This window comes from Hyperolius riggenbachi, chromosome 1, assembly GCF_040937935.1.
Source record: "Hyperolius riggenbachi isolate aHypRig1 chromosome 1, aHypRig1.pri, whole genome shotgun sequence".
In the NCBI taxonomy this organism is placed as follows: domain Eukaryota; kingdom Metazoa; phylum Chordata; class Amphibia; order Anura; family Hyperoliidae; genus Hyperolius; species Hyperolius riggenbachi.
Window position 1 is genome coordinate 501,455,187 of NC_090646.1, and position 26,416 is coordinate 501,481,602.

The following is a 26,416-nucleotide window of genomic DNA, read 5'->3' on the forward strand; positions in this document are numbered from 1 at the left end:
CCTGAAAAAAAACACACACAAAAAAAAATATATAGATCATTTTGGTGTGATAAGTAGTAATAAAGTTATTAGCAAATTAATGGGAGCAGCTTGATATATGAAAAAGTGCTCTCGTCCTTAACAGTGGCGTATGGAGAGGGAGATTACAGTTACCCAGAATTCCCTGTGATGCTTGACCCGTTAGAGTCCTTTGTTACACACAGTAGAAAACCCAGCAAAGCAGCAGTGCCCGCAGCAAGTATGAGCGAGTCATCAGAGCTGATGACTCATCTTCTTTCAGCTCTGTGCCTGCGAGTCAGATGATCTCCTGCAGAGTGTGTGTTTACACAGGGCGGGATGCTCAGCAATGTGGCTAGCGTCTGTGGAGCTCCCTTCTCCCCATCCATGAAGCAAGGTAATTTCTGCCTGTTCACCACCTCCATGGAGTGATCTGAATTGCCTGTCCCTGTGCTAATCTTTCAACCTAACTCTACATGCGTTTGGCTGGCTAAATAGTAACTTTTATTAAAGCTCTGTATATATTCAACGTGTGTGTGTGTGTGCGCGCCTTCCTATCCATGTGGCTCTCTCCCTCTGAGTCCCTACCCCTCCTCCATGTGTTTGTCTATGGATCTCTTTCACATCTCCCTTTCCACGTCGCTGTTCCTTTCCCATGGCCAATGTCACTGTCTTCCTGTGGTCAAAGCATGTCGTGAGGCTTCCTCTCACTGTGTCACATGGGGTTTCCCCTCCATCTCGGTCACTATCCCTGCTTCATATGGCTATACCTTGCACTATGTGTCACTATGTGGTATACCCTCGTTAACCTTCCACTGACTTGTCCAAAGTAAGTATCTCCCGTTCCTCTCACGGAGAGTTGTTCCAGTGCTGTCCCCCATTCAAATTTGCCACTTCCAGAAGCCCTCGGAAACACTTGTGTCCTTGAGCTGCTCCCTAATACGCCAGCGTGCTTTTTTGCATGAGCAGTATGGACGCACTCGGGGACATAAGTGCTTCTGGACCTTTCATGAATCCCCCCTTAAAAATCCTGCATTTGCCACTGCTGAAGTGGTTAAATAAAAGTTGAAAAATGTTTATCAAGAAAAATGAACGCTTCTCCTGTTTTTTTTTTCAATGGTATAATCGAACGAAATTATCTAATAATAATAAAAAAAAATAAAAAAATACCATGTATGGGCTCCCATAGGAGGAACTTAGATTGTGTCTAACATTTGGAAAAACGGGAGGCTGCTGGCAGCTCCAGTCTGGGTGTGTACTTCTGCAAAAGAAGTACATTAGAAATAGCCTCAATGGTCCCACAAGAGCTCCTGGAAATTGGAGTTACAAGACTAAGGGCCCTTTTCCACTAGCAGTCGCTAGCGTTCGCGCTGAACACTAGCGATTGCTGAATCGCAATTCCGCCGTTTTCCCGACGTTTGCGGCCGCGATTTTGCTATGCTATGCACTGCATAGCAAAATCGCGGCAAAAGTCGCTCCGCGGCGCGATCGCGATCAAGTAAAAAACGAATCGCGGTAGTGGAAATGACCTACCGCGATTCCTATGTTAAAAAGCAACCCGTAGCGATTGTAAAATCGCTAGCGGTTTGCGGTTTTGCGATTCAGCTAGTGCAAACGCGCTAGTGGAAAAGGGCCCTAATAGACCTCCACATGTATAGCCACACAACCCTGGCTGTGATTTTGAAGCAAACAGACAAGAATGTGTGCTGCATTACAAAGGCTTCCTGTACTAAGCACTCACACCTGCACCTGATTTCAGGGTTATGATGGTGCTGCTCCATGTACTGACATTGGAAACTACACTGATTGCCAGCAACCTACTGAATCACATCTGGGAGGAAATGGCAAGGCCTTTTTTTTTTACCTTGGACAAGTGGTGGGAATTTAAAAAACAGTTTGAAAGCAGAACATAGAAATAAATGCTATGTAATAAAATAATTCATACTGATAGCATAACTCAAAAGACACATCTGAAGAAAGGTGCTCAAAAGTCTGAGCATTTTTTTTTTTCTAACCGGTACACCTCTGCTGCTGCCAGAGACCTTTTAAGAAACTGTGTGGCTAATCAGTACTCATAACTCATCCCCAGCATGTACGGAGCTTTCTTGCAGCTACAAAACTAATGAGGTTCACCTTCAACAGGCATCTGGGCACAAGTTCTGACTGGAGTAAGGAAGGCATAAAGAACAGACCTGCAAATGTCTGCTGAGTGATTAGGATTTATCACCTCCAATGATGCTTCTTCATCAGCTAACACTATTGGACACCTTTTCTTGGAAGCACATCCATCTTTTCAAGACACGCACAGAAATCTTTCAGGCTGAGCCAACACAGACAGCTCATAAAAAGCATAAAACAAAACCACTGGATACAACCCCAGCAAAGGACTGAGTAACTTATAATTGCCTCAGGCATATTCCAATTCCAGCAAGCAGCACTGCAGTATTTCAGTTATGCTTTCCCCATACTAGCTACATAAAATCACAAGGTGTTGTCCAGCAGAAGCCACTGCTTCATAAACATAAAAAGTACCTTTATCAAGAAAAATTTGTTTTATTAAATAGCGGAAGTGACTACATACGTTTATTTGCATAAAAAAGGGATTGAATGCATTCAATTAGAATGTGCTTTGCAGGCAGTTCTTTGTGCATAATGTGTCTTGTCCCTTAACAGCCATTGTCAAGACCAGTACTGCTGAATACACAGCATTCAATTACCTCAGTAGTAAAAGCAGGTTGTAATAGAACACAAAATGGGACAGAACAAGAATACAGTCTGTATGGGGTGGATGAGAGGAGAGGCTGTCCACTGACTTGCATTAAAATCGCCAAGATTGTGATTTTGAAAAAACCAAAACCCCACAATCGTGGTCATTTTACCACGATCATTAAAATTACACTCAAATCGTTACCGATCGCGATTTTACCACGATTTCTATGCAAGTATTAAACCCAGGTCTCCTGTGTCAGAGGCAGAGCCCTTAACCAGTACACTTTCCAGCCTTACCCTGCATGACTGAGTTTTTAAAGGGTCACTTTGTACATTAAAAAGTTCTCTAGTAGCATGTTAAAAATAATTTAAAGGGAACCTTAACTGAACGGGGGGGGGGGGGGGTAAAGAGTTTCACTTACCCAGGGCTATTACCAGCCCCCTGCAGCAGTCCTGTGCCCTCGGAGCCGCTCTGGAATCCTCCGGTCCCCCACTGTCACTTAGTTTCGTTTTTGACGACTTACCAGTCGGCCGGCCGCCATGCATATTATTGGATGCATTCCCTACTGCGATTAGTGCTGTTGCGGACCGCAATGCATACAAAAATTCTGCACGCGTACATATGCGGCAACGCATATTTTTGTACGCGTTGCGATCCGCAACAGCGCTAATTGCAGTAGGGAATGCGTGCAATAGTATGCATGGCGGCCGGCCGACTGGTGAATCGTCAAAAACGAAACTAAGTGACAGTGGGGGACCGGAGGATTCCAGAGCGGCTCCGAGGGCACAGGACAGCTGCAGGGGGCTGGTAATAGCCCCAGGTAAGTGAAACTTTACCCCCCGTTCAGTTAAGGTTCCCTTTAAGAACACACAATTCTGAATATGTGGCAGGGAAAAATGTACCTTCCCTCTTCTTTCTCGTTACATTGTCATACATTAGTCCAGGGGCGGAATGACAACTCACGGGGCACCGGGCAATAGGAGATTATGGGGCCACGTACACCCGCAAGCCACGTCTGCTTGCGTGGCAGAGGGGTAGGTGCCTCCAATATAGGTAGCCAGTACAGTTGGTCCCGGGATAGGTTAGATAGGTAGGTGCCTCCAGTATAGGTTAGATAGGTAGGTGCCTCAAGTATTGGTTAGATAGGTAGGTGCCCCCAGTATAGGTTAGATAGGTAGGTCCCCTCCGTATAGGTTAGATAGGTAGGTGCCCCCACTATAGGTTAGATAGGTAGATGCCCCCACTTTAGGTTAGATAGGTAGGTGCCCCCACTTTAGGTTAGATAGGAAGGTGCACCCACTATAGGTTAGATAGGTAGGTGCCTCCACTATAGGTTAGATAGGCAAGTTCCCCCAGTATAGGTTAGATAGGTAGGTGGCCCCAGTATAGGTTAGATAGGTAGGTGGCCCCAGTATAGGTTAGATAGGTAGGTGGCCCCAGTATAGGTTAGATAGGTAGGTGGCCCCAGTATAGGTTAGATAGGAAGGTGCCCCGCAGTGGCAGGGGGGCGGGCATAGTAGTTACAACTCACCTTCTGCCACCGATGCCCCGCAGCCTCTATCTCCCTTCCAGCATCTGTCGCATTGGTAACAGCGTCCCCTGTGGTGACATGTGGTCATGTCATCACAGGGAGGTGCTGTTACCAATGTGATGGACGCCTGGGAGAGAGGAAGGAGATAGAGGCTGCGGGGAATCGGCGGCGGAAGACGATTTGTAACTACTATGCCCGCACCCCTCCCTTCAATCGTGATAGGGACGGACCCCCAAATGACCATGCCCGAGTGCCCTAATGGTCAGTCCACCCCTGCATTAGTTTCTGGTTTTAAAAATTATACATACAGCAATTATTTACAGGGCAAGTGCCTGAAGTAAACCCCCAGAAAAGGCAATAAGCATGTTGGCACATGTATGTGCTCTGCCCCACTGCATTTATTATTTCAAACGAGAGCAAACCATATCGATTTGAAATGTAAAAAACAACCTAATCACAGCTGAACACTCAACACAGAAACATGAACCGACCTCTTGGCTGTAACTGTTCTCCTCTATCCTCCCGGATTCCATCTCCAGCGGATTCTTCAGTGTCTGCAGGAAAAGTGCTGCTTTCCTTTTACGTTCAGCTTGCAGTTGTTTCTCCTTTGATTCCTTTGCAGCTTGTGCCAGTTTCTCTCTGGCTGCTGCTGCCAGCCTGTCCTCAAGCCTCTGCTTGGCTGAAAGACAAGAAGATATATGTATTTTAATATACAGTATTTGACAAAGAGCACACACACAGTGGCCTAAAGTACAAAAAAACTTGCTTTCTCTCTGAGGAACAGAATAGCTTTTCAGTAGATGTGCTCATTACAAGTCACCTTTAATCATAAAAACAGCATCGATCATTAAATACCATCTGATAGGAGAAACAGATTAGCTTTTAACTTACACTAGCAGAGCACAACGTTGCCAAGATAAGACATCTAGGTTCATACGGCCCAGTATTGCACCTTTGTGTTCCCCAAAGTATAAATATAATAGACTTCATAAACTCTCGTTGCCCAGACCGGATGTGCAGTGAGTCAAATTCTGCTGGTCTAAGTAAACAGTCATCCACTACATAATATGCTCGGGAAATCGCTATGCAAAGCGCTTTGCAATTTCCCTATACCTTCCACTGAGCCAAAATGCTCCGAAAATGGTACATGTAGTGCGTTTGCGATTTTAATAAAATCGAAATGCTCACATGTGAACACTCATGGGAAATCCTTACACAAGTGCTTTTAGAGCGATTTGCAAAATCGCCAGCGCTTAAAAATGAATCAGCAAATGCTGATAGTATTAACAAGCCCTAAGAGTCCATTCTAATTAGGCTGGTTGACGTTTATGGTTTTACCAATAACTCACCTGTCTTCTGTCACATTCAGTTCCACTGCCACTGCTGGAACTGCCGCTCAGGGGACCACTGCAGGGGAGAAGTGCTGGTGTACAGACTGAAGACCCAGCAAAAGCATGGGGATCTTCAATGGATTGCAACACACCAATTTGCATCCTCTCTCCCAGGGAAGATTCTTATTGGCTCACTGAGTGATGAACAAATGAGAATCCTACTTTATGGTGGGAGGATTCCCACTGGACTGTTGCAATCCAATGGGGAGCCTTTTGGTGTGGTTCCAACCTGTGCACTGGTGCTTCTGCCCTGCAGTGGACCAATGGGACAATGCTAGAAGCTGCAATGGAACAGAATATGAGTGTCAGGTGACCCGAACGGGTGGAGAGGTGAGCTGATTAGATGTACAACAGTGCATATGTAAATGAGGCACAGACACTGCAGCGGGAACACAGCATATCCTGAGTAGATATGCTGTAAATGCACCATGGTGCAACGTGAAACAAGCCTTAAAGGACACCTGAACCAAGAGAGATACAGAAGCTGCCATATTTATTTTATACAATACCGGTTGCCTGGCATCCTGCTGATCTGTTTGGTTGCAGTAATATCTGGATCACACACCTGAAACAAGCATGAAGCTAATCTAAACAGACTTCAGTTAGAGCACCTGATCTGAATGCTTTTTCAGGGTCTATGGCTTGAGGCAGAGGATCAGCAGGATAGCCAAGCAACTGCTATTGCTAAAAACTGAATAAATATGACAGCTTCCATATACCGCTTAGATCAGGTGTCCTTTAAAGCGATACTTAAGCCATTGATAAAAATATCAGGTTTTACTCACCTGGGGCTTCAACCAGCCCCCTGCAGCCGTCCCGTGCCCTCGCAGCCACTCACGGACCCCTGCCGCCAGCTAGTTTGTTTTGCCAACAGACCTGGCCACACGTATCCTTCATGTTCCCGCCCGCAATCGCAGGACGCTATTGCGGATGGAAATGCGAAGAAGGCTACGCATGACCAGGCCTGCACAGGAAAAGTAAACCTGTCAGCGAAAACAAAACTATCTGGCGGCGGGGGACAGGAGGATCCGTGAGTGACTGCAAGGACACGGGACGGCTGCAGGGGGCTGGTAGACGTCCCAGGTGAGTAAAACTGATTTTTTTTTTTTTATCAATGGCTTAAGTATCCCTTTAAGGGCTGTCAAATGCAATAAATATTATGATGCAGTGTGATTATAATATTTTGATCTAGTCAACCAAAAAGCTCTTGCATCACTGAAAAATGGTAATCTCCACCAGATTGAGTGATCAATAAAAAACGCGATGGTCTCTGATTTTGGTAAAAATGGCACACTAAGAAGTAGAATACTGCATATAGCGTATCTATTACAATCAACATTCGATCAGACATGCAAATCTGATCAAAATCTGAATTCACTGTGTGGTTTAATTTGATAAATTGAAAAACGTGTGAACATCTTAGCTCAGATCTGTATGCTAATATTAGAAATTTTCATTTGACTGAGGAGTTAACTAATGTCTTGTTAACGATCCTCTTTAAAGCTTACACCTTGGACAAGATCGCTCATCATGTATTTGTGATGATCCCAAGGCTCTCCCTTGTAAAAGGATCTATAATCTTCAGATTCATAGTAAATCCATTAGTGAACTTATAAAGGACCACAAGGACAGAAGGGAAGATATCCTAACTTCATTAATAGTTCATGAATTGCTACCGTTTAAGCTTCTCACCAGAAAAAAAGCCCAAGGTGCCCTTAAAGTTTATGTACTGGCATCATTGGGGAGATGATTTTTAATCCAACTTTCATAATTTCAATGCTTTTCCTTTTCACATCTTCCTTTCACAAACCATTTCATACTAGTGTTTACTTTTTTTTTATATACATTTACCTTTCTTCTGATATTCTCAAACAACTGTGCTCACTGGTGGTAATCTGCCTATACTCTCTCATTGACACGTCATCTGCATTCAAATCACATGAATCTGCAACCCCCTTATATCTCTCATAGAATCAATCTGTGTATATTATATGGGAGTGTGAGCGAGAGGAGGGGAATGCGGTCAGAGGACATGGGAAGACTGCAGGACCTAAAGACTTCCCTCTGCCTAGGTAAATATGCGGTTTTTCATGCAGGTTTTAGCTCGGGTACACTAATGAGCTGTGGGAGGGAGGACCACATTATACCTTTTCTCCCTCCAAGATATTCTCAAATGCTGTAAATGTACATGAGCTGAGTGCCATCAGAAACTTGAACTGTGCATCACAGTACATGGCTATTGCATGTACTGTGATAGGCGTCCATGCGTGTACTGACTGGCTGGCAAGAAACACAAGCTTACACCATTTTCCTAGTAATTTCATGGAGCTGTGCATAGCTCTTGAATTATAGAACAGCACAGCCGCTTACTGTTCTGTTAACTGTTACCATTGCCCAGCTGGTTGAAATGATCAAAGCAGCTTAAGTTTGTGATGCTTTTATAAACTACACACTAGAAATGACGGAATGACAGAAAGCAAGATGTAGCCATGAGACCTAATTAGCTATTCACTACTGCAGATAACCCCAACTTCAGTGAAATCTGTCTTTCTTAAAGCAAACCTATGGCAAGGAAGGGGTTAAAAACCTGGATATTTATCTCTGTATTGAGAAGCCTCTAGATGGTCCAAAAGCTTTCCACAGCCTCTTCTAGTTCTCTGCTGCTGCCCAGTTGTGCTTGTGGCCGCACTTCAGGTGTACGAGCGTATCCATATTGGGGATTCACAAGTAAGGTTCATGCATGTCCAGTACAACACCCTACTCACACATGCCTAGTATGGATAAGCTTGTACACATCGGGAGTAGGGTCACAAGAAGTATATTTGACAAGCCCTAGTTGAATATGTTTAGAGAGACCATATACTGGACCAGTGGGCTTCAGGAGGATTAGGGAAACCTCTGCACTGTCCAGAGGCTTCCCACTTCAGGTACACTTTAAGCCTTGTACAAGCACAACATGGTTCTCAGCCTAGACAGCTATTCAGGGCTGCCACTGCTGTTAATAGAGTACATGTATACCAGCCCTCAATCACAATGCGAGAGATCTGGACTGTCAAACTATCTTGGCTGAGCCTTGGTCAAGTTGATTGTTCTCCCCTCTTACCTCTCTCGCTCAGTAATGCATGGCGTGTTGTCCTTCTGACACTCTCCTTAGCAACAAGTTGTATTGTTAACCTACAGGCTAGTGACACCTTTGTACAAAATTTGTCTCTGCATTTGTGTTTGATGGATTTAATCCCAGTACTTGTAGATGACAGTAATTGTGAGTGTACACACTTTTACATGAAAACTTTTTGAGGGGCAAGGTGTACTTTACGGCCAATTGTGGCATTCTCAGTGGGCGATGATAGTGACACTAAAAGGAATCAAGTGCAGCTTCCATTCAAAGGAGTGGAAGCCTTTTTTAATGATGGCAAGGCTTTTTGCGTCGTTCGGGTAAAAGCCTTCCTCAATTCCGTCTCATTTTGCTACATGTAATGTGCAGGGTCAGCTACATTCAACACTTCCGTGCCCCCTACAGAGGTCAAAACAAGATGACAAAACGCTGGGAACCGATGCTAAAAAGCTTCTAGTTTGCAGAAAAGCTTCTAGCATAGGCAGAATGAGACGCCGCCTCACACCCGTGTGAACCGGCCCTGGAATAGAAGAGGGTGGGCATGCAAATCTGGCCATTCAATTTGTATCTACGTTACTCTATTTCAGTTTAGCAACAGTTATTGTGTATTTCAAAAAAAAAAAATGATGCATTTGGATACAAATGAACCTCCCCAAATATCTAGGGCAAGTCCTGACATGCTACAGGTTCATTTAAATTCAAGATTCATACACTGCCACTTCACCAATTCGAATGCACCATCTGACTGGGCTTGTAACAACAAGGCAAAAACAATGTCACACTGTATCACAGAGACGCTGCCAGGCAGCAAACAGAGGAAACATTTAAATGATTTATTTTAAGATATTAGGACAAGTCACATCCACTGACTTGCATTGTATAGGGGCATAATGAAAGCAGCAGGCTTTTTTTAACTGGGTAATATCAGGTACAATTAACTAGTGCTGTTTGCTTACTGATTATGGCAGGATAAAGTACAGTAGTAAGTTAATGTAACATTTTTAGGACACAAAATAGAGTAATACAGTGAAAGACAGTTTTAGATTTGTGTGGGTGTACTGCAGAGCCCCCATGCTTAGTTCATGAAAAATTAACAGAGCAAACCTGACACCAAAAAAAAAAAAAAAAAAAAAAAAAAAAAAAAAAGTGTTGGCCGCAAGTGAGCAGCACATTTGCTTGAGATTCCCTCTCTCCTCCTCGAGGCATTTTGATCAGGTTGAGGTCTGGGCTATTCCAACAAACACCTCATTTTTTTTTATTTTTCGGCCATTCTAGTGTAGATGAGCTTATGATCATGGTTCTGTGTCATAATCCTACTTCAGCCAAGCTTTAGCTGTCACACATGGCTTCAACTTTACTCTAGAATACCATGGGACATATAGGGGTTAATGGTCGACTCAATGACAGAAAGGCGACAACATTCTGTGGCTACAAGATAACCACCTCTTCACCACTGTGCTAACAAAGGTATGTATAAAGCAGGAGATATTGTATTTTCGTTTTGCATTCTAACTCCTGAGAAGATTAGCAACGGTCTTAAATGTTTTTCACTTGTGAATTTTCCCTCCTTACAGCAGCCACAAGACGCGCTGCTGACTGCTGTAATAGGAGATGCTAAGAGGAGAGCGGCGCCTGGGGGAATCTAATAGAACAAGCGGCCGCCAGCTCATAAGGTAACACGAGCGGCGGCCGCGGGGGGAGATGACAGAACTGCCGCGGCCCAGCTGGAAACTGCCAACGGACCGCCAGTGGGCCGCATCCCGGTGGTTGGGGACCCCTGCTCTAAGGTACTTCGAGAGGAGATGCACAATTCCAGTCTGGAGTCAACCCTTAAAGTGGGACCTAAGCTCCAAACTTTAATAGTTGCGGTGATACAGCATAATGACTAGCACAATGTTTTGGCCACACGCCCTTTGCCAAGTGCTTACCATCTATCACACCTTTCACACTTTGCAGGTTGTGCTGCAATAAGATTGCTAAACTGTCAAAAAGTCACACCACGCATTGGATATGTGGTGCAACCATACAGTGAGGCATACAACACAATGAGAGCATGCTTCACTACCACTGTAAATGCATACATTACTTGGTTAACACACAGCATGCTGTGCTTTATTGCGTCGGAAGCCACCATACTCTATGTGAAAGCCCCATAAGTAGAGGACCATTTGTTAGGTTTGTGTAAAGGTTGTAAATTCAAGAGTAAGCAAAACGCATTCTGTATACCACAGAATGCAACCAGTATGTATCTGTGAATTAGCATTTGCAGACAGTCATTGGAACGTTTGGACAAACAGCCAAAGTTTTGAAGTGGAGTGAGGAACTGCTCATATACATGAAAGTTAAAGACCAACCAAAACCCAAACTTGTAAATGAAATTTTTGATAACAATCATGTTAATTTCATGAAAATTTTAAGTATTACGTTTGGAAATTAGCTCTCCAAACTTAGAAATACTTTGCCTTGCACAGCTATTGAAACAGGCTGACGACATCTAGAGCTTGTTATTTTCAGTTACCAGAGATAAAATCTAAGTAGAGATGGTCAAAGATGCAAATAATTCCAAGTTCATGTAGAATTATTCAAATGTTATTTGCAAATTTATGCAGCATGAAAATGTACCAATCGAATGCTACCTCTGCAACATTGATTTGTCTATTTTCGAGCTGCATATATTTGCATAATCCTGCATCAACTCAGAATTATTTGCATCTCATTGACCACCCTTGAAGGAATACAAAAAGTGACATGTGACATTCGGTGATAGACATGTATATGTACAGCACCAAGCACACAAATAATATGCCATGTTCCTTTTTTCCCTCTTTTCTCTGCCTGAAAGCGTTAATCAGGTATGTAAGTGACAGTTTGTCCAGTCGGGACCTGGTCGACCTATAACATAACCCTCACGGACTAGGAATTACAGTAATACACTTTCCTGGCAAAAAATGGCTTCTGAGAGCAGGAAAGATTAAAAAAAAGCATCAATAATTCATAGATTTTAGCTCTAGCATACTTAAATGAATGTGTCATTGAGCAGAGAATGAACCAGTCAAAATGTAAAAAGTAAAATTAAATATTAAACTCTGGAGTACCTAAAAATTTCATTTTAGGAGAATGAGGATAGATGCAACTGTTTATCACACCTTAATCCCTTCGGTGACAATATGTGGGCAGAATGCTACATAGACTTGTTGCATGCTCTGTTAGTATGGAGGAGGGAGGATGGTGCAGTGTATGATGGAACTGGCACAAGTAGCAGGACAATAGGCTAGGCATGTACTCAGCCTACATGTTCCAGCGGTCAGGACCTCGCGGCAAAGTGTCAGGGCCGCCATCCACACACTAAATCCTTGGCATAGGTGGCCCCGATCAGTTGCCTTGGCAGAGAACCATCTACATTGTATAAAAGGCTTTACCACTACAACTACCTTCTATAAACTATGAACTTATAGCTACTCCTGCAGACACATTAACTTCTGTTCAGAGTAATGCGGTTTGGCAACTATTGTTCTTTATGTGTCAAACAGTCACTTAACAGACCCACCTCAGCAGCTAAATCCTGAGCGGACAGAAAGCAAATTGTACTGCAGTTCCAAGCACATTTATCTTATAATGCATTCTGTCCAGCACTTTGCTTATGTGTAGTGTTTATATTCACTTAGCATCCTGATTAATGTTAGAATTTGTTTTATTCAATTGTGGGTTGTATTGTAGCAAAAAAATGAAAAAACAAAACAAAACTATAGTTGTGGCAAGAGAGGTCATAGATAACGAGAAAAGCTTCCAAAATTCACAGATCAATAATACCTTGGTCTACTGAATACAAATGGACAGCATAAAAATGGATTCTACTTCAATGCCAATTACACTGACTTTTTAAAGATACAGGGGATACAAATTGAGCCAATTAGGCTTTACCACATTTCACTGTGTTGTGATATTTAAAAAGAATCCACAGTTTTTTCACAGATATTTATACTAGTGGGGGGAAAAAAAACAAAACAAAAAAAAACAAAAAAACACACAGCCACAGCCTTTGCCAACAAGCACCAAATCCATCAAAACAAAGAAAAACACATGCTCCCTTGCTATTATAGATCAGACATCACAGACACAAGAACTTATGACTGGTCTGTTCATCAACACATTAAGCTACTTACACACCAAGACGTTGTGTTTTAGGGGACGTTAAGGTCGCATAATGTGCCCCTAACGCAACGCATGGTGGTGTTGAAGTTGGACGTCAGATTGAGCTGCGTTATGCAGCCGCTCCAGGTTAGTGATAGGAAGTCCGGATCTTTTTAAGGATTCGGATCATTTGAATCGGATTCATTGAAAAGATCCGGATCTTTGAACCGAATCATTTGAATAATTTTACTAGGGAAGCAGACTGGGTGACATGACTAGCAGGACAGGACTTTCCCTGCACTGTACATTCTGTTTGTTCCTGTTCCTTCCAGACAGACATCCACTGTGAACCGAATCTCTCATTGTGATGATCCGGATGATTCGACTCTCAAAAAAGATCCGGATCAAATGAACGATTCGTTTATGATCCGGACAACCCTACAGTCCTACCACGAGTCTCTGCCGCAGAGGAGGAGGGGAGACCTCCTCCTCCAACATTACTGAGCATGTGCAAGCAGTCTAACGCTGCTTAGTCCAGTAGAACGTACAGCATGCAGCACTTTGTTTAAACGTTCTGCGTTACAATGTAACGTAACGTGGGCACTGTGAACAGCACAATTGATTTTACAGTGCTGTGAGTTAGGCTGCGTTACTGGCTGCTGTAACGTGGGACTTTAACGTCCCACTGTGAAAACAGCCTAAATCTAAGCTTGCCATACACTATAGCTGGTAGACAGATGCACCTATGGCCAAACTAACATCTAAAGATTATGCCACAGTGTGGAGCAAAGCTATTCCACATCACCAAAAAGTGTCCAAAGCTGTTCATCACCAGTATGGGAAATGAGGCTTACCAGATACCAACAACCGACATTATAAGGTTGTGTATAGGCTCAAGACACTTTCAGTGGTGGTGGTAGTTATCAAAGGAACACCAATCATAGAAATAGAAAATTATTTTTATTGTATTTATACAGCGCCAACATATTATACAGCGCTGGAAAATAGATAAATGCGTTAACATTTCTGGAAAATCGTGACTTAATTGGCAGCCATGGCCACAGGATTCTGGCCTTTTCTTGATTTTCTTCCCAACCAATTCCCCTTGTTTTCCCCCCTGAAGAAGATGTGCAGTGTGTTCCGGTGGAGCCTGGGACGCTGGTGCAGATCGTGGGGAGTTCGAGATGTGGAGTTTTTTCTGCCTTGCCGCTGCCTGGGTCTGTTATCTGTGCAGGTACAGTCGTGTGGGGTCCACTGCTGCTGCCCAAGAGGTCAGGGCTCCACTGAGGTCGGAAGACACTGCGCCGATCGGGACACATTTGGCCTTGCTAGATGGCCGAATCCACTGGCTGCTGCTTCTCCACCGCAGCAGGAACACCTTTGGATCAGCCCCTCCATGATGCCAGCTGCTAATCTAGAAGTAAGGGCCGCCCAGGCCGGACATTTCTGTGACAGCAAAATTATCTTGACAAGCTCTACCGAATGCTGGCCAGGAGTTGGGACTCACCACAGAAATGAACACGAATGCACCTTTTGAACTGGAATCCCTTGGCCAGCACTGCCAGATATCCGCAATTGTGAACCTTAGCAGCAGCAGCCATCACTGAAGGTTTCTTTCATGAAGAACTGCGTCATCACTGCTGAACCTTCGCCTCCCTCTGCCCTCCCTTTGATGTCTCCTTAGGTATAATAGATGATGCAAAGTGTGACCGGTGGTGCTGTAGTATGGCAGCCTCGGCTCTTGGCTTTCAGACCTTATCCTCCTCTCCTTCCAGAGCCTGCATGAGCCAAAACAAATTCGGGGTACAACCCCCCTTTGTACTAGGTGAAATAAATCATTCCGAAAAATATGAGGTAGAATATACAAGGAGCTCACAACAAAACAAGATCATGCAAATTATTTGATAACAGTAATTCAGTGTCTGGTCAAAATAGAGACTGTTCTAGACTGCGAACAGTAAGATTGCATAATTAAGGTGGAATCACTGAAAAGGCGAGTCTTGAGGGCTTGTTTGAGGGTATTAAAGGTGGAGTCGAGTCTGGTGGCTGGTGGGAGCGAGTTTCAGAGAGTGGGGGTAGCCCCAGTGAAGATCTGCAATCGTGAATGGGAGTGGAGTTATGCGTGGGCAAGATCGGAAATGTAGGTCAGGCAGGTCCTGTGCACCGGTTTGTAGGCCATACACAGAATTTTGAACCTGATCCTGAAGCAGATGGGGAGCCAGTGGAGGGCTTTACAGAGGGGAGTTGTAGAGGCACGTCGATGAGAAGAGGTTATCAGTCTGGCTGCCGCATTTGTTACTGATTGAAGGGGGGGCAATAGGGTTAGAGGGGAGGCCAGACAAAATAGAAATGCAATAGTCTATGCATATCTGGAAGGGGTGCCGCTGTGCGGGGTGGGAATATTAGAAGCTCAGTCTTGTCTAAGTTAAGCTTCAGAACCCTGGCAGCCATCCAAGAGGAAATGATGTGAGGCAGGTGGAGACCTTAGCCATGGTGGAGGAGGAGAGATCTAGGGTGTGCAGGTATATCTTGGTGTCGTCAGCATACTGTTTAAGCCCATGGAGGAGATGACTTTCCCAACTGAGGCAGTGTAGAGTGAGAACAGTAAAGGCCCCAGACGGAACACCAACTGAGAGGGGCGTGGGAGTGGATGAGAAACCATTGAAGGATGTTGTGAAGGAACGCTTGGAGAGGTAGGAAGAGATCCAGGCTAAGGCTAAGTCCTGAATGCTCATTGACTGCAGGGAGTGGAGGAGGGAGTGGTTGACTGTGTCAAATACTGAGGAGAGGTCCAGGAGGAGCAGGATGGAGTATTTACCTTTGGCTTTGGCAGGGTCATTTACCACTTTTGTGTGGGCTGTTTCTATAGAATGGGCTGGACGAAAACCAGATTGCAGAGGATCGAAGAAGGGAGTTGGGACTGAGATAGTGGGTCAAGCGTTGATGGGCCAGGCATTCAAGAATTTTTGAGGCAAAGGGGAGGAGGAAGATTGAGCGGTAGTTGAACAGCAGTGCAGGGTCGAGTGAATGTTTCTTCTGCAGAAGCACAGTGGCCTGTCTAAATATGGAGGGGAAGATGTAGGTGGAGAAGGAGACGTTAAACAGGTGGGTGAGGACAGGGGCCAGATCAGGAAAATGTGGGAAGAGGGAATCAGATAGGACCGGACCGTGACCAGCAGCTGGTTGACTTCCTCCACTGTGACAGGAGTGAAGGAGGTAAAGAGGGAAAAGAAGCAGGAGTAGTGTGGGTAGAGAAGAAGGGGGCCATTGAGTGGAGGAGAGAGATATCCCTCCTGATGGCGGTAATTTTGTTGATAAAGTAGTTTGATAGGTCCGTGGCTGAGAGGGTGGAGGTGGGGGCGGGGAAGAAAGAAGTGTAGAATAGAATAAAAAAGTTTTGATCCTCTGATGACAAGTTTGAGAAACCACTTGGGAAGGAGACAGACGGAACCTATAGATCGCTTTCCATGGTCTGGTTACCCCCACAGGAGCATTTGAATACTGGGGTTCCAAATGCATTTTCATACATTGCTTATTACCAATTGAGAAATCTCCTGGGAGTAACGTATTGGTGTTCCTTTGATGATTACAACCGCTAGAAGTGTCTTGAGCCTATACGCAATCTTATAATGTGGGAAGTTGGTATCTGGTAAGCCTCATTTCCCATACTGGTAACGTAGAACATTTTCTGAGACAGCATTGGACATTTGGTGATTTTAGAGAAATTTGTAATCCCATTTATGATTGCACTGTTGTTCCTTTGTCATTACCTATTTGAACTTTGGACACTGTTCTCTCACAGCAGCGAGCATTTTTAATTACCTGCTAGTAGATATATATATATATATATATATATATATATATATATATATATATATGCGCCACAAACCGTGTGGAGCAATGCTATGCCACAAACATGCCTGCCGAAACTGGAGCTACTGGTTGTGTTTCAGCTGACCGATCTCAGGCAGTGATGTGCAGATAAAGCGGTGGTGGTTATCCATTCACTGCTGTGGTTTCTAAATGTGTGTACCCTCCAAAAAATCCATCCTGGCTCGAGTGGTTTTTGACCAATTTTTCGCACAGATAATGAAATATATTACTTGCATCAGATGGTAGTCACATATTGGTCATTATGCCTGGCCCAAGTATCATGTCTATGGGTACCTTTAGGTCATGTCATGCCACTAACATTGTTGATTAGGTGTGCTGCTGGCTAGTACACAAACCTATGCTACCACTACATGCCTACAGAAGTGAGTTCACACATTGCGCAGTCATTGGCAGTTGCACTGGATTATTCACTTTCTGAAACCAGATACTGCTTTTTGGAAATCTTTTGTCAAATAAAAAAAAAAAACTCTTAGAGGGATTTTATAAAGTCAAAAACATTTTGAAAGAAAGAGATACTGAAATTTACAGGTCTGCTTATTAGGCTTAAAAGACACTATCATATGTAAACTGGAATACATAAATGAAATTTAGTTCCCAAGTAGACATGTGTTGTGTTAAAACTTGAGAGGGCTACAATTTGATCTCCTCTTAATGCAATCTTTTTTCCAGCTAGGTCTTTGTGAAAAAACAAAAGCATATCAATAGAAATAAAGGTTACACTACATATTTCCACCATGCACTGAATTCTCCAGGGAAGCCAAATTGAAGTTGCACTCTTGGGAACGGGCTTCACTCTTCAGCATTAAAACATATTTAGGAGAAGAGGTTTGCATTTCGTTGTGAAAAGTAATCATGGGCAGAAAAAGAAAGAAAATACCAGAAAGCAAAATGTACATTTTAAAATGTGAGCACTTACTATATGTTGAATAAAAATGCATGAATTTACTTTGTAAAATGCTCTGAACAGCGGGACAAAGAATAAAAGGTCTCTGCAGGTGGTCAAAATAAATGGACAAGGCAAAGAACAAGCACATAAAATATCAGAAAGGACCAGAGGTGGCAATATTTGATTTTCTCACTGGGTGTCAGAACAGCAAAATGTAATTACCTTAACAGAAACTTAGGGGGTGTTTAATGTATGCAAGAGATTACATTATTGGAGAAAAGCTGTCCAGGTAACAATATTAAAGAATTGAAAAGGGCAAAGCAAAAATAAACTTCATCCTTTGTCGCTATGCTGGGGTGTTACATAGGAACAGTCATGTCACAGATGTAAACAAATTAACATAGGCAAGCTACATTATACATCAGAAGAGAGAAAATTAAAAATATTGGCTTGTTTCCCACAAAGTATGTAAAAAACGGACAGGAGGTGGCAAAATGTTGAAACTAGGGATGAGCAGTCCAAAGCAGAATGCTGTTCCAAATTAGTCCATCAGTTAAGTCCTCTTTCTGGCCACGAAGAAGGAAGTATTATGAGCTGAAACGCACTATGGTGGGCAGCAAACGAAGGCGGTGTTAAGGGTCAGTTGTGGTGCAATTGTTCTGCACCGCAACGGTACCGAAAGGTCGACCCCGCATGTTACTGCTGCGCTGTAAGGAAAGTTTGCCTCACTTTCGAGTGAAACCCGCATGACGTACAGATACTCTTGTGTTGTCAAGATGGGAGCCGCCACAATCAATGTGGTAGCTAAGGATGACAATACTTAGAACTCATGTAGAAGCATGTGATATATGATCAGCTGATTGATTTGTAAGGTTCTGATTTGCTGTGATGATGTCCTGCTTTAGCACATGATCATGACCAGCAAATCAGAGTCTTACAAGTCTATCAGCTGATCAAACTGATCACTAGCTTCTCCGTGAGTTCTCCTAAACATTGCCCTCCCTAGTGATAAACCCCAAAGGACTACCCGCCTCTGTAACAGGATGCAGTGTTTTGTGCAACACAATGGAATGGGGTCATTGGACCCTTAAAGTACTCAGACATCTGGCTATTATTGACAGATTACACAGCCAGTAAAAGATCTGTTGCCACTTCCAATTCAGCCCCAAACACCAAGATTGTACTATTGTCTGCAGTGTTCATATGGAAGAATCTTGCAGTTGAAACAGGATGAGGAATTACAAAGAACATCTGCACCGGCTGTACAATGAGTAATGTAATAATCTTTATGCACGGTTAGTGTAATAGCAGAACAAGTGACTGATTGGGGAAAAGGAACACAGTCAAGGCTTTGTGCTACAACTGGCAATAAACAAAAGGGCTCTGAGATTTTCTTAAAGAAAACCTGTACTTAACTCATACTTGAAATAGTGACACTGGATCGGTTTTAATTCCCACAATCGCTGACCTTAAGGACTAGCGACAGCCTGATATATACAAACTTTTTATTTTTTTCACACAATGAATTTAAAGTAGCTAATTGTGCGTAAACATGTCAGATCTAATGAAAAAAATAAGTTAGATACCACTGTAGATGGAAGCCTCTGGATGCACCAGAGGCTTCCCTGATCCTCATTGACACTGCATCGCTTGCCAGGACCCTCTCCTTTGTGCCTGCACTCCCCGTCGTGTAGAGTGCAGGCACTCATGCACGGAGGAAAAAGCCATGCATGAGCAGCTTCCGGGCTACTGCGCGGGGTGTACTTTGCACATGCTGAGCGCAATATCTGACATTAATGATAAATATTTTCAGAGGATCCCAATGCAGGATCAAAGGGGTGCAAGAATATCGGCTTAGGTTAGTTAAGTTCCCGGATAATGAGTACTCAACTGTATCTAACTTTTTCTTCAGGTACCTTTTTAAGTTCGAATGAGACCTTGATAAAATGGCTGGTGAGACCAGTAACAGTGCAGCTTTATTTTTTCTATAAATTCAATTAGTACTTTCAATGTAAGAGGCATAGTTTAATAGTAATTGTAGAATAATGGCAAAGGTAGGAAATACTTTTCACCTGTTCTACAAAGGCAGGTATGTATAAATTTTCTTTTTTTATTCATCGCAGGTACACTTTAAGCGTACAAATCCTAAGGGCTCTTTCACATTAGGGCAGATTTTCTGCGTTTCAACGCAAAGGATAAAGTTTGCGTTACCCAAGGTGGAATGAAAGTCCATAGATTTTCATTTTAGCTTTCACATATAACGCAGCCTTTTTGTGCGTTGCGTTACACTGCACCCAGGCGCAGTTTTTCGGCCAACGCTAGCTTTATGCGTTACAATGCTAGTCAATGTAAAACGCACACTATGCGCGTTTTTAATCCGTTAACGCAGGCAATCAGTCCCAGAATGCAACAGAGGAACAATGTAGAAAGTTGAAAACTAAAAGAAAAAAAAATTACCTGCGTTTTCCTATGTCCTGTAACGCATTGAAAACGGATTAAAAACGCACACTCACTGCAGTGCACTGCAGTGCAAAACGCATTAAAATGCATACAACAAAACGTATGCTTTGAGCGTTCTCCAACGCAAGCTCTGATGTGAAAGAGCCCTAAGACTGTCCAGATATCAAAAGATGAAGAATGTAATACCTTGTTTTGCTTCCAGCTCCTCTGGAGTCAACTGTGGTTTCTTTTCCTCTACTACAGGAGTTACAGCATTCTGGGTTTGGTTGCTATTAGATGAAGTGCTGGCTTTGGTCTGCTGTCCATCTTTGGCTTCCCCATCTTCTTCTTCACTGTCATCATCTAGTTTGACTCTGTTTTTCTCAAGAGGCAGAAGATCTGTTTCCTTTACCTTTATTGCAAAGCTTATTGGAGCAAAGGAGACTGCAAGCAAAAACAACAGAGCATGCATTCAGCATTAAACAAAACAAGTGATAAAGCCATCTACAGCAGGACAGATATTACTATGATCAGCCTGTACAAGTGGTATTTCATTTTCAGGCATTAGGCTGAAAATGAAATGCCTCTTACATTTTCCTGTCAGATAGACGGTCGAGTGAATTATTACCCACAGGTCCGATCTAATTTCTGATACTTTTTCTTATCAAGTTTCTGATCACTTCTATACAAAATCGATCAGAAAAACAATTGTAAATTTGGCCATACACTTATAGATTTGTAGCAGATTCGATCATCAGATTTCTGTCAGATGCCTGTCAAGTCGAATCTGACAGGAATCTATCTGATGTGTGCCACACACTAGGAACAGAATAGATTTCAGAACGAAATCTATTGGAAATCGATCTACATGCATTATTAGGCAATTCGATCCAATGCAACTCTATGAGCCATTGATCTGCTGCCAGATTTTCCATCCTCTCAGATAGATCAAATTGATTGATAGATTTGATAGAATCGATTTCAGAACGATCAATTCCATAGAATCGATCGCTGAAATCAGTGTATGGGCCCCTTTAATGCATTATTGGACCATTAGATCCAATGCAATTCTATGGGTCATCAATCTGCTGCCAGCAGCAGATTGACCTAGATTTCCCATCCTGTCAGATAGATCAAATCGATCGAAAATTGGCTGCAATCGGCCAGTGTATGGGCCCCTTAAATCAGATCAGACATGTCAGAAATCATCTCTTCACCCCATCTATCTGATGGGAAATTGCATAGTGTGCACCAGGCATTAAAGTGGCCATACACTGATAGATTTGCAGCAGATTCGACCATCAGATAGATTTCTGTCAGATGCCTGTCAGGTCGAATCTGACAGGAAACTTATCTGATGTGTGCCACATACTAGGAACAGATTTCCAACAGATGTCACAATTAAATTATTGGAAATCTATTGAAAATTGATCTAAAGGCATTACTGCACCATTAGATCCAATTAAACTCTATGGGCCAGCAGCAGATCGACCTAGATCTTCCATCCTGTCAGATAGATCAATTCGATCGCAATCGATAGAATGGGGAATTTGATAGAATCGCTTTATCGATGACTGAAATCGACCAGTGTATGGGCCCCTTTAGGCTGTGTACACAATCCTCTTACAGAAAAGTAAACAACTGGCTGTGAATACAAAACCAACACACCTACTGACTTCCTCAGTAGCCCAGATAGCAAATTATGTGCCATTATAGTGGCAACACGAAGATCCAAAAGTATGCCCTGTGCAGAAAGGATGCTACCTGCTTCCCCACACTCTACCTCCATCATCCTTAAGGTGCAGCAGTAAATGGCTTGTTCTGAGGCTTCAACCTCCCACTGGCACTAGCCAGTGGGAGGTTGAAGCCTCCTAGATGAACATTATGCTGGAGATGGGTAAACAGCATAGGTGGCTAAATTGATGATTTCTGCATATACACAACCCAAGGTATGCTCAAGACCATAGATATTTACATCTGATCGTTAAGTTACAGTCAGCAAAATAATTCAAATCTTGATCAATGAATGATATGTTCAATTTAAGTGTGTTGCTCAACAACTAGGAATGAATATTGGATCATCAAGTACAAAAGACCCCCAAGGGTGCCCTTTGGACAGAACGATGGAACAAAGGTACTTTAAGCAGCTGTCATTAAGGCCAATGACCATTAGCTATACCATTTAGATGTCCTACAAAACAGTCTGTTTGCATCCTTTTGTTATCCTATCTTTCCAGCTAATTCAAGTCATTGCTCAGAAATATCTGCTGGCAAAAACATAGGAAGAAATCTGTCACAAGACTTGCTGCTGGATTCCTGCAAATGTATTTATTTCATTATATAAAGAAATGTCTGACTAGTGATGAGCAGAAATTACGCCCATATGTAATTAGACATCGTAATTCAGAATTACGCATCGTAATGGTAATGCAAAGTTCAGGGGGAATAGCGTAATTCATTTTGTAGTTAATTGTTCCTAATCGTAATTATGCATTAATTTACACGTAATTATGCGCAACTTCATGCCGACTTTGGCGGTGAATAGCAAAGCCCCCATACATGCTATTGCTACCAAAATGGCTACATAGGTTAAGAAGAATAGTGGGTACAAGTTACAAAAAGAATTGTGGTTTTTGAGAAAAATTGATTTTAGAAATGCAAAGGTAAATGGTTTTTAAACTGTCATTTTTCTGAGTTTAAAGAGAAACTCCAACCAAGAATTGAACTTTATCCCAATCAGTAGCTGATACCCCCTTTTACATGAGAAATAGAATGATTTTCACAGACCGACCATCAGGGGGCGCTGTGTGACTAATTTTGTGCTGAAACCCCTCCCACACGAGGCTCTGAATACCATGGTACTCTGGGCAAACTGCCACAATGTAACAATGTTCACAGACAGGAAATGGCTGTTTAAAGCTGTCTGTAACAGCCAGAGCAGCTAGAAACAGCTACATAACGTGCCCACAGTAACAATGTCACCATGTAATACATGTCAGAATGTGAATCTGGGAGAGGAAAGATTTTACAATGAGCAAACACTGACTAAATCATTTATACATAATTATTGTAAAAATGAAGCACTTGTTTTATTAAATTATTTTCACTGGAGTTCCTCTTTAAAAACCCTTTTTCTTTGCATGTTTAAAATCTATTTTTTCAAAAACTACAAGGTCTTTTTAACAATTCTTTTTGTAACTTGTACTCACTATTATTAACCTACGCAGCAATTGTGGTAGCAATAGCATGTATGGGGGCTTTGCTATTCACCGCCAAAGTCGGCACAAAATTGCGCGTAAATTGCGCATAAATTCATGCGTAATTACAAATGAATATACAAATTCAATTGAATTACAAATATATAATTACGTATATGCGTAATTGCGAAAATGAACTTGTAATTTTGTGTAATCGTTATTAGCAGATTACGATCATCACTATGTCTGACAACAATTTTTATTTTTTGCCTATAGGTAGGCTGAAAAGGCAAGAAAGTTCATGAGACACAAAGTGAGGGGAATCACTCCCTATCAGAGGCACTGACAGCAATAAAGATTAATGGAATGTATCTTACGCTGCAATGTATCATGTGAACACGTACCATTATTGATGAGGTCTCAAATCACACATCAGCTATGTATGCCTTTTTACTTGTATTGCTAGATGTCCTGATTGTACAGTTTTGAACCTCTCATATAGCTACACTTTCCACTATTTGTTTTGTAATATGTACATTGTTACGGAATATGTTGGTGCTATAAATAAAATAATTTATAACAAACAAGTCCTATCCCCTTTACTAACAATTAAAATAAGTTTTTGGTGAAAATTTAAAAGATCAGATGACAGAAAGAATTTCCAGATACCTTTGAGCTTTCCATCACAAACTGGTTTACTGGTGGAATTTGCATCGGTTTTGGAGTCCAGAAGTTCCGCATTGCTTGTATCAAGTTCTGCAGTATCACTCTGGACCACATGGTCATTAACAGGCTCTTCAGGAATGCCACTTGTATCAGGCATTGTAAAAGGCTCCTAAAATACAAATATATGCAGATTATGCATAACCCAGAATCACCATAATCAGCAAAAACAGCGTTATTAATTGCTTAGTATAGATCCACTTTAACCAAGCACTATTACAGAAGCATAGGTTTGATATTTCCTGCCACTTTGATCCTGCTGCCAGAAGAGAGTTGTAGGTGGATGAGAGCCCAGCGCGGAGGTTGGCTGAGGTTTTAGATTATTGGGCAGGTTGGTGGGCTAGGGGAGGTTTTGTCAATTAGGAGGCTACACGATGGGAGCCATAAGCCAAGTGATATATCCATGAAGAAAGGGGACTAATCAGTTTGAAAGGATATCCACAAATTATTCCCAGTGATCAGAATTCAGGATTACAGTAATTATCAGGAGTCAGTGGCGTAGCTAAGGAGCTGTGGGCCCCGATGCACGTTTTACAAGGGACCCCCCCCCCAAGCACTCTATACATAACAATTGATACGGCGCACCAAAACCTGCCAATGGCAACTACAGTGTCAGAGGTGCAAGAAGGGAATGGGGAATAGTTTGTTAATGATTACCACTATTCAAAGTATCTATAGAAGTGATTATTACCAGCACAGGACCAATAGAGCGCTAATACTTTAGTTGAGGGAGGGCACTTTGGGGCCCCTCTGGCCCAAGGGCCCTGATGCAGTTGCAACCTCTGCAACCCCTATTGCTACGCCCCTGTCAGGAGTCTTTGTTCCAAAGGACAAGCATTAATCCTGAACTGTAAAGGTCTGGGCAGAATAGTGAAAGGCTTACAATAAATGGTTAGATAAAAGGTTGGCGTTTATGGGTCAGGATCATGCTACAGGTTTGAGCTACAGCAGGGGCAGCAATGGACTAAAGTTAATATTAGGCAGGGCACAGGTTAAGGGAAAAGGCCAATTTACACTTGCAATCACAGAACGATTTTTCACTGCATTTTGTTGGCAACTGTGCTTTGCAATCCTGTTCGGGGTTCTGGAATCGCATCACTTTTAAACACTCTAAAAACGCTACAAGTATTTGGTTTGCGATTTTTACAAATTGCAAGAACTGCAGTGAGAATGGTTCCATAGGGATAGATTGTACACAGATCTTTGTCAAATCGCCAGTGAACAGGAAAGTGCTGGAATGGTGCAGAAAAGGCCCCTGTGTGAATGGGGCATTAGGGAAAAGGCAGGTCCAGGTAGAAAAGTTGATGTTTTGTTAGCTGAGACAGGGTGTAGTTTTTGGTATCTGGGTTCAAAAGTTGGGACTCAACAGATGCAAAAGATACATTATCTCATACTTTGCCATTTAGGTTGACGAAATAAAGTCTCAAATCAAAACACTATCTTCTGTGTCATCTGGTGTAAACACTGTGCTTCAGTGGATATTTGCAATAAAATATCATGCACATATTAAATAGCAAATCACAGCTAGCTGCAGAGCTTTATAGCCTGTATTTAAATATTTACCAAAAGCACATAAATTAGACAGACAGATCTAAAGCATGCTTACACAAATGTCATTTAACGGCAAATAAAAATAGCCAAGATGAACAGATTGCTACGCATGAATGATTTTGCCGTTTGAAGAAATAAATATAACCAATGAACGTAATCCCAGAATGTTAAATAGATGAGATATTTATTAATTCAAAATGTCTCGTGCCCATTAAACAAAATCAAAGATATGTTGCCCTCTATGGAACGAAAGCCCCCACTTCTATACAGTATTGAACATTTTATTAATTTTCTAACACCAGCTTCAGAGTAATTTTAGACTGTACAATTTATTATTTTAAAATGGCACCCAGAGATATTATGGATTAGCAGCACACTGTGCCATTTCATTGTCCAGAAATACATTTTAACATTGCACATTTATTTTAGATTTGGCCATTATGCATTATTTACCGGACTTAAACATGTGGGAGCACAGGGGGCTTAGTGTTACCGCTCTTGTCCTGCAGCTACAGAGCTCCAAGTTAAACACAAAAAAACAGTGTTCCTTCTAAGTAATGTTGCTGTTGAGTTTGTTTCCCTCTCTTTTTAACCCACATAGCACATTTCCTAAACATCAGTATCCAGAAAAGTGTGCATCTGTGCTCACCAAGCAAAAATAAGAGCATGTACTGACATTTAAAGAGCACTGCAGTGCAAATTCTTCTGTACAGTCAGGAAAATAGAAGAGCAGGAAATGAAAGTTGAAAGCCCACCTTAAAGAAATTCCTCTTTGCTCTAAAAGATAAGCAACAGCATAATGACCTTTAAAGAAAAAAACATGTCTTTGTTACAGCTGATACACATCCTGC

The 26,416-nt window shown here is 42.4% G+C and overlaps 1 protein-coding gene across 2 annotated transcripts in view; it reads right to left on the reverse strand.

Annotated features, from left to right (window-relative positions):
* Window positions 1-26,416, reverse strand: part of SFSWAP (splicing factor SWAP) — a 209,272-nt gene that overhangs the window by 91,201 nt on the left and 91,655 nt on the right. For both annotated transcript variants that reach the window (XM_068243455.1, XM_068243456.1), the window contains 3 exons: window positions 23,961-24,126; window positions 20,302-20,538; window positions 4,730-4,917 (listed from right to left, as the gene is read on the reverse strand). In XM_068243455.1, coding sequence (XP_068099556.1) covers window positions 4,730-4,917; window positions 20,302-20,538; window positions 23,961-24,126 — 591 coding nt within the window. The remainder of the gene's footprint in view (window positions 1-4,729; window positions 4,918-20,301; window positions 20,539-23,960; window positions 24,127-26,416) is intronic.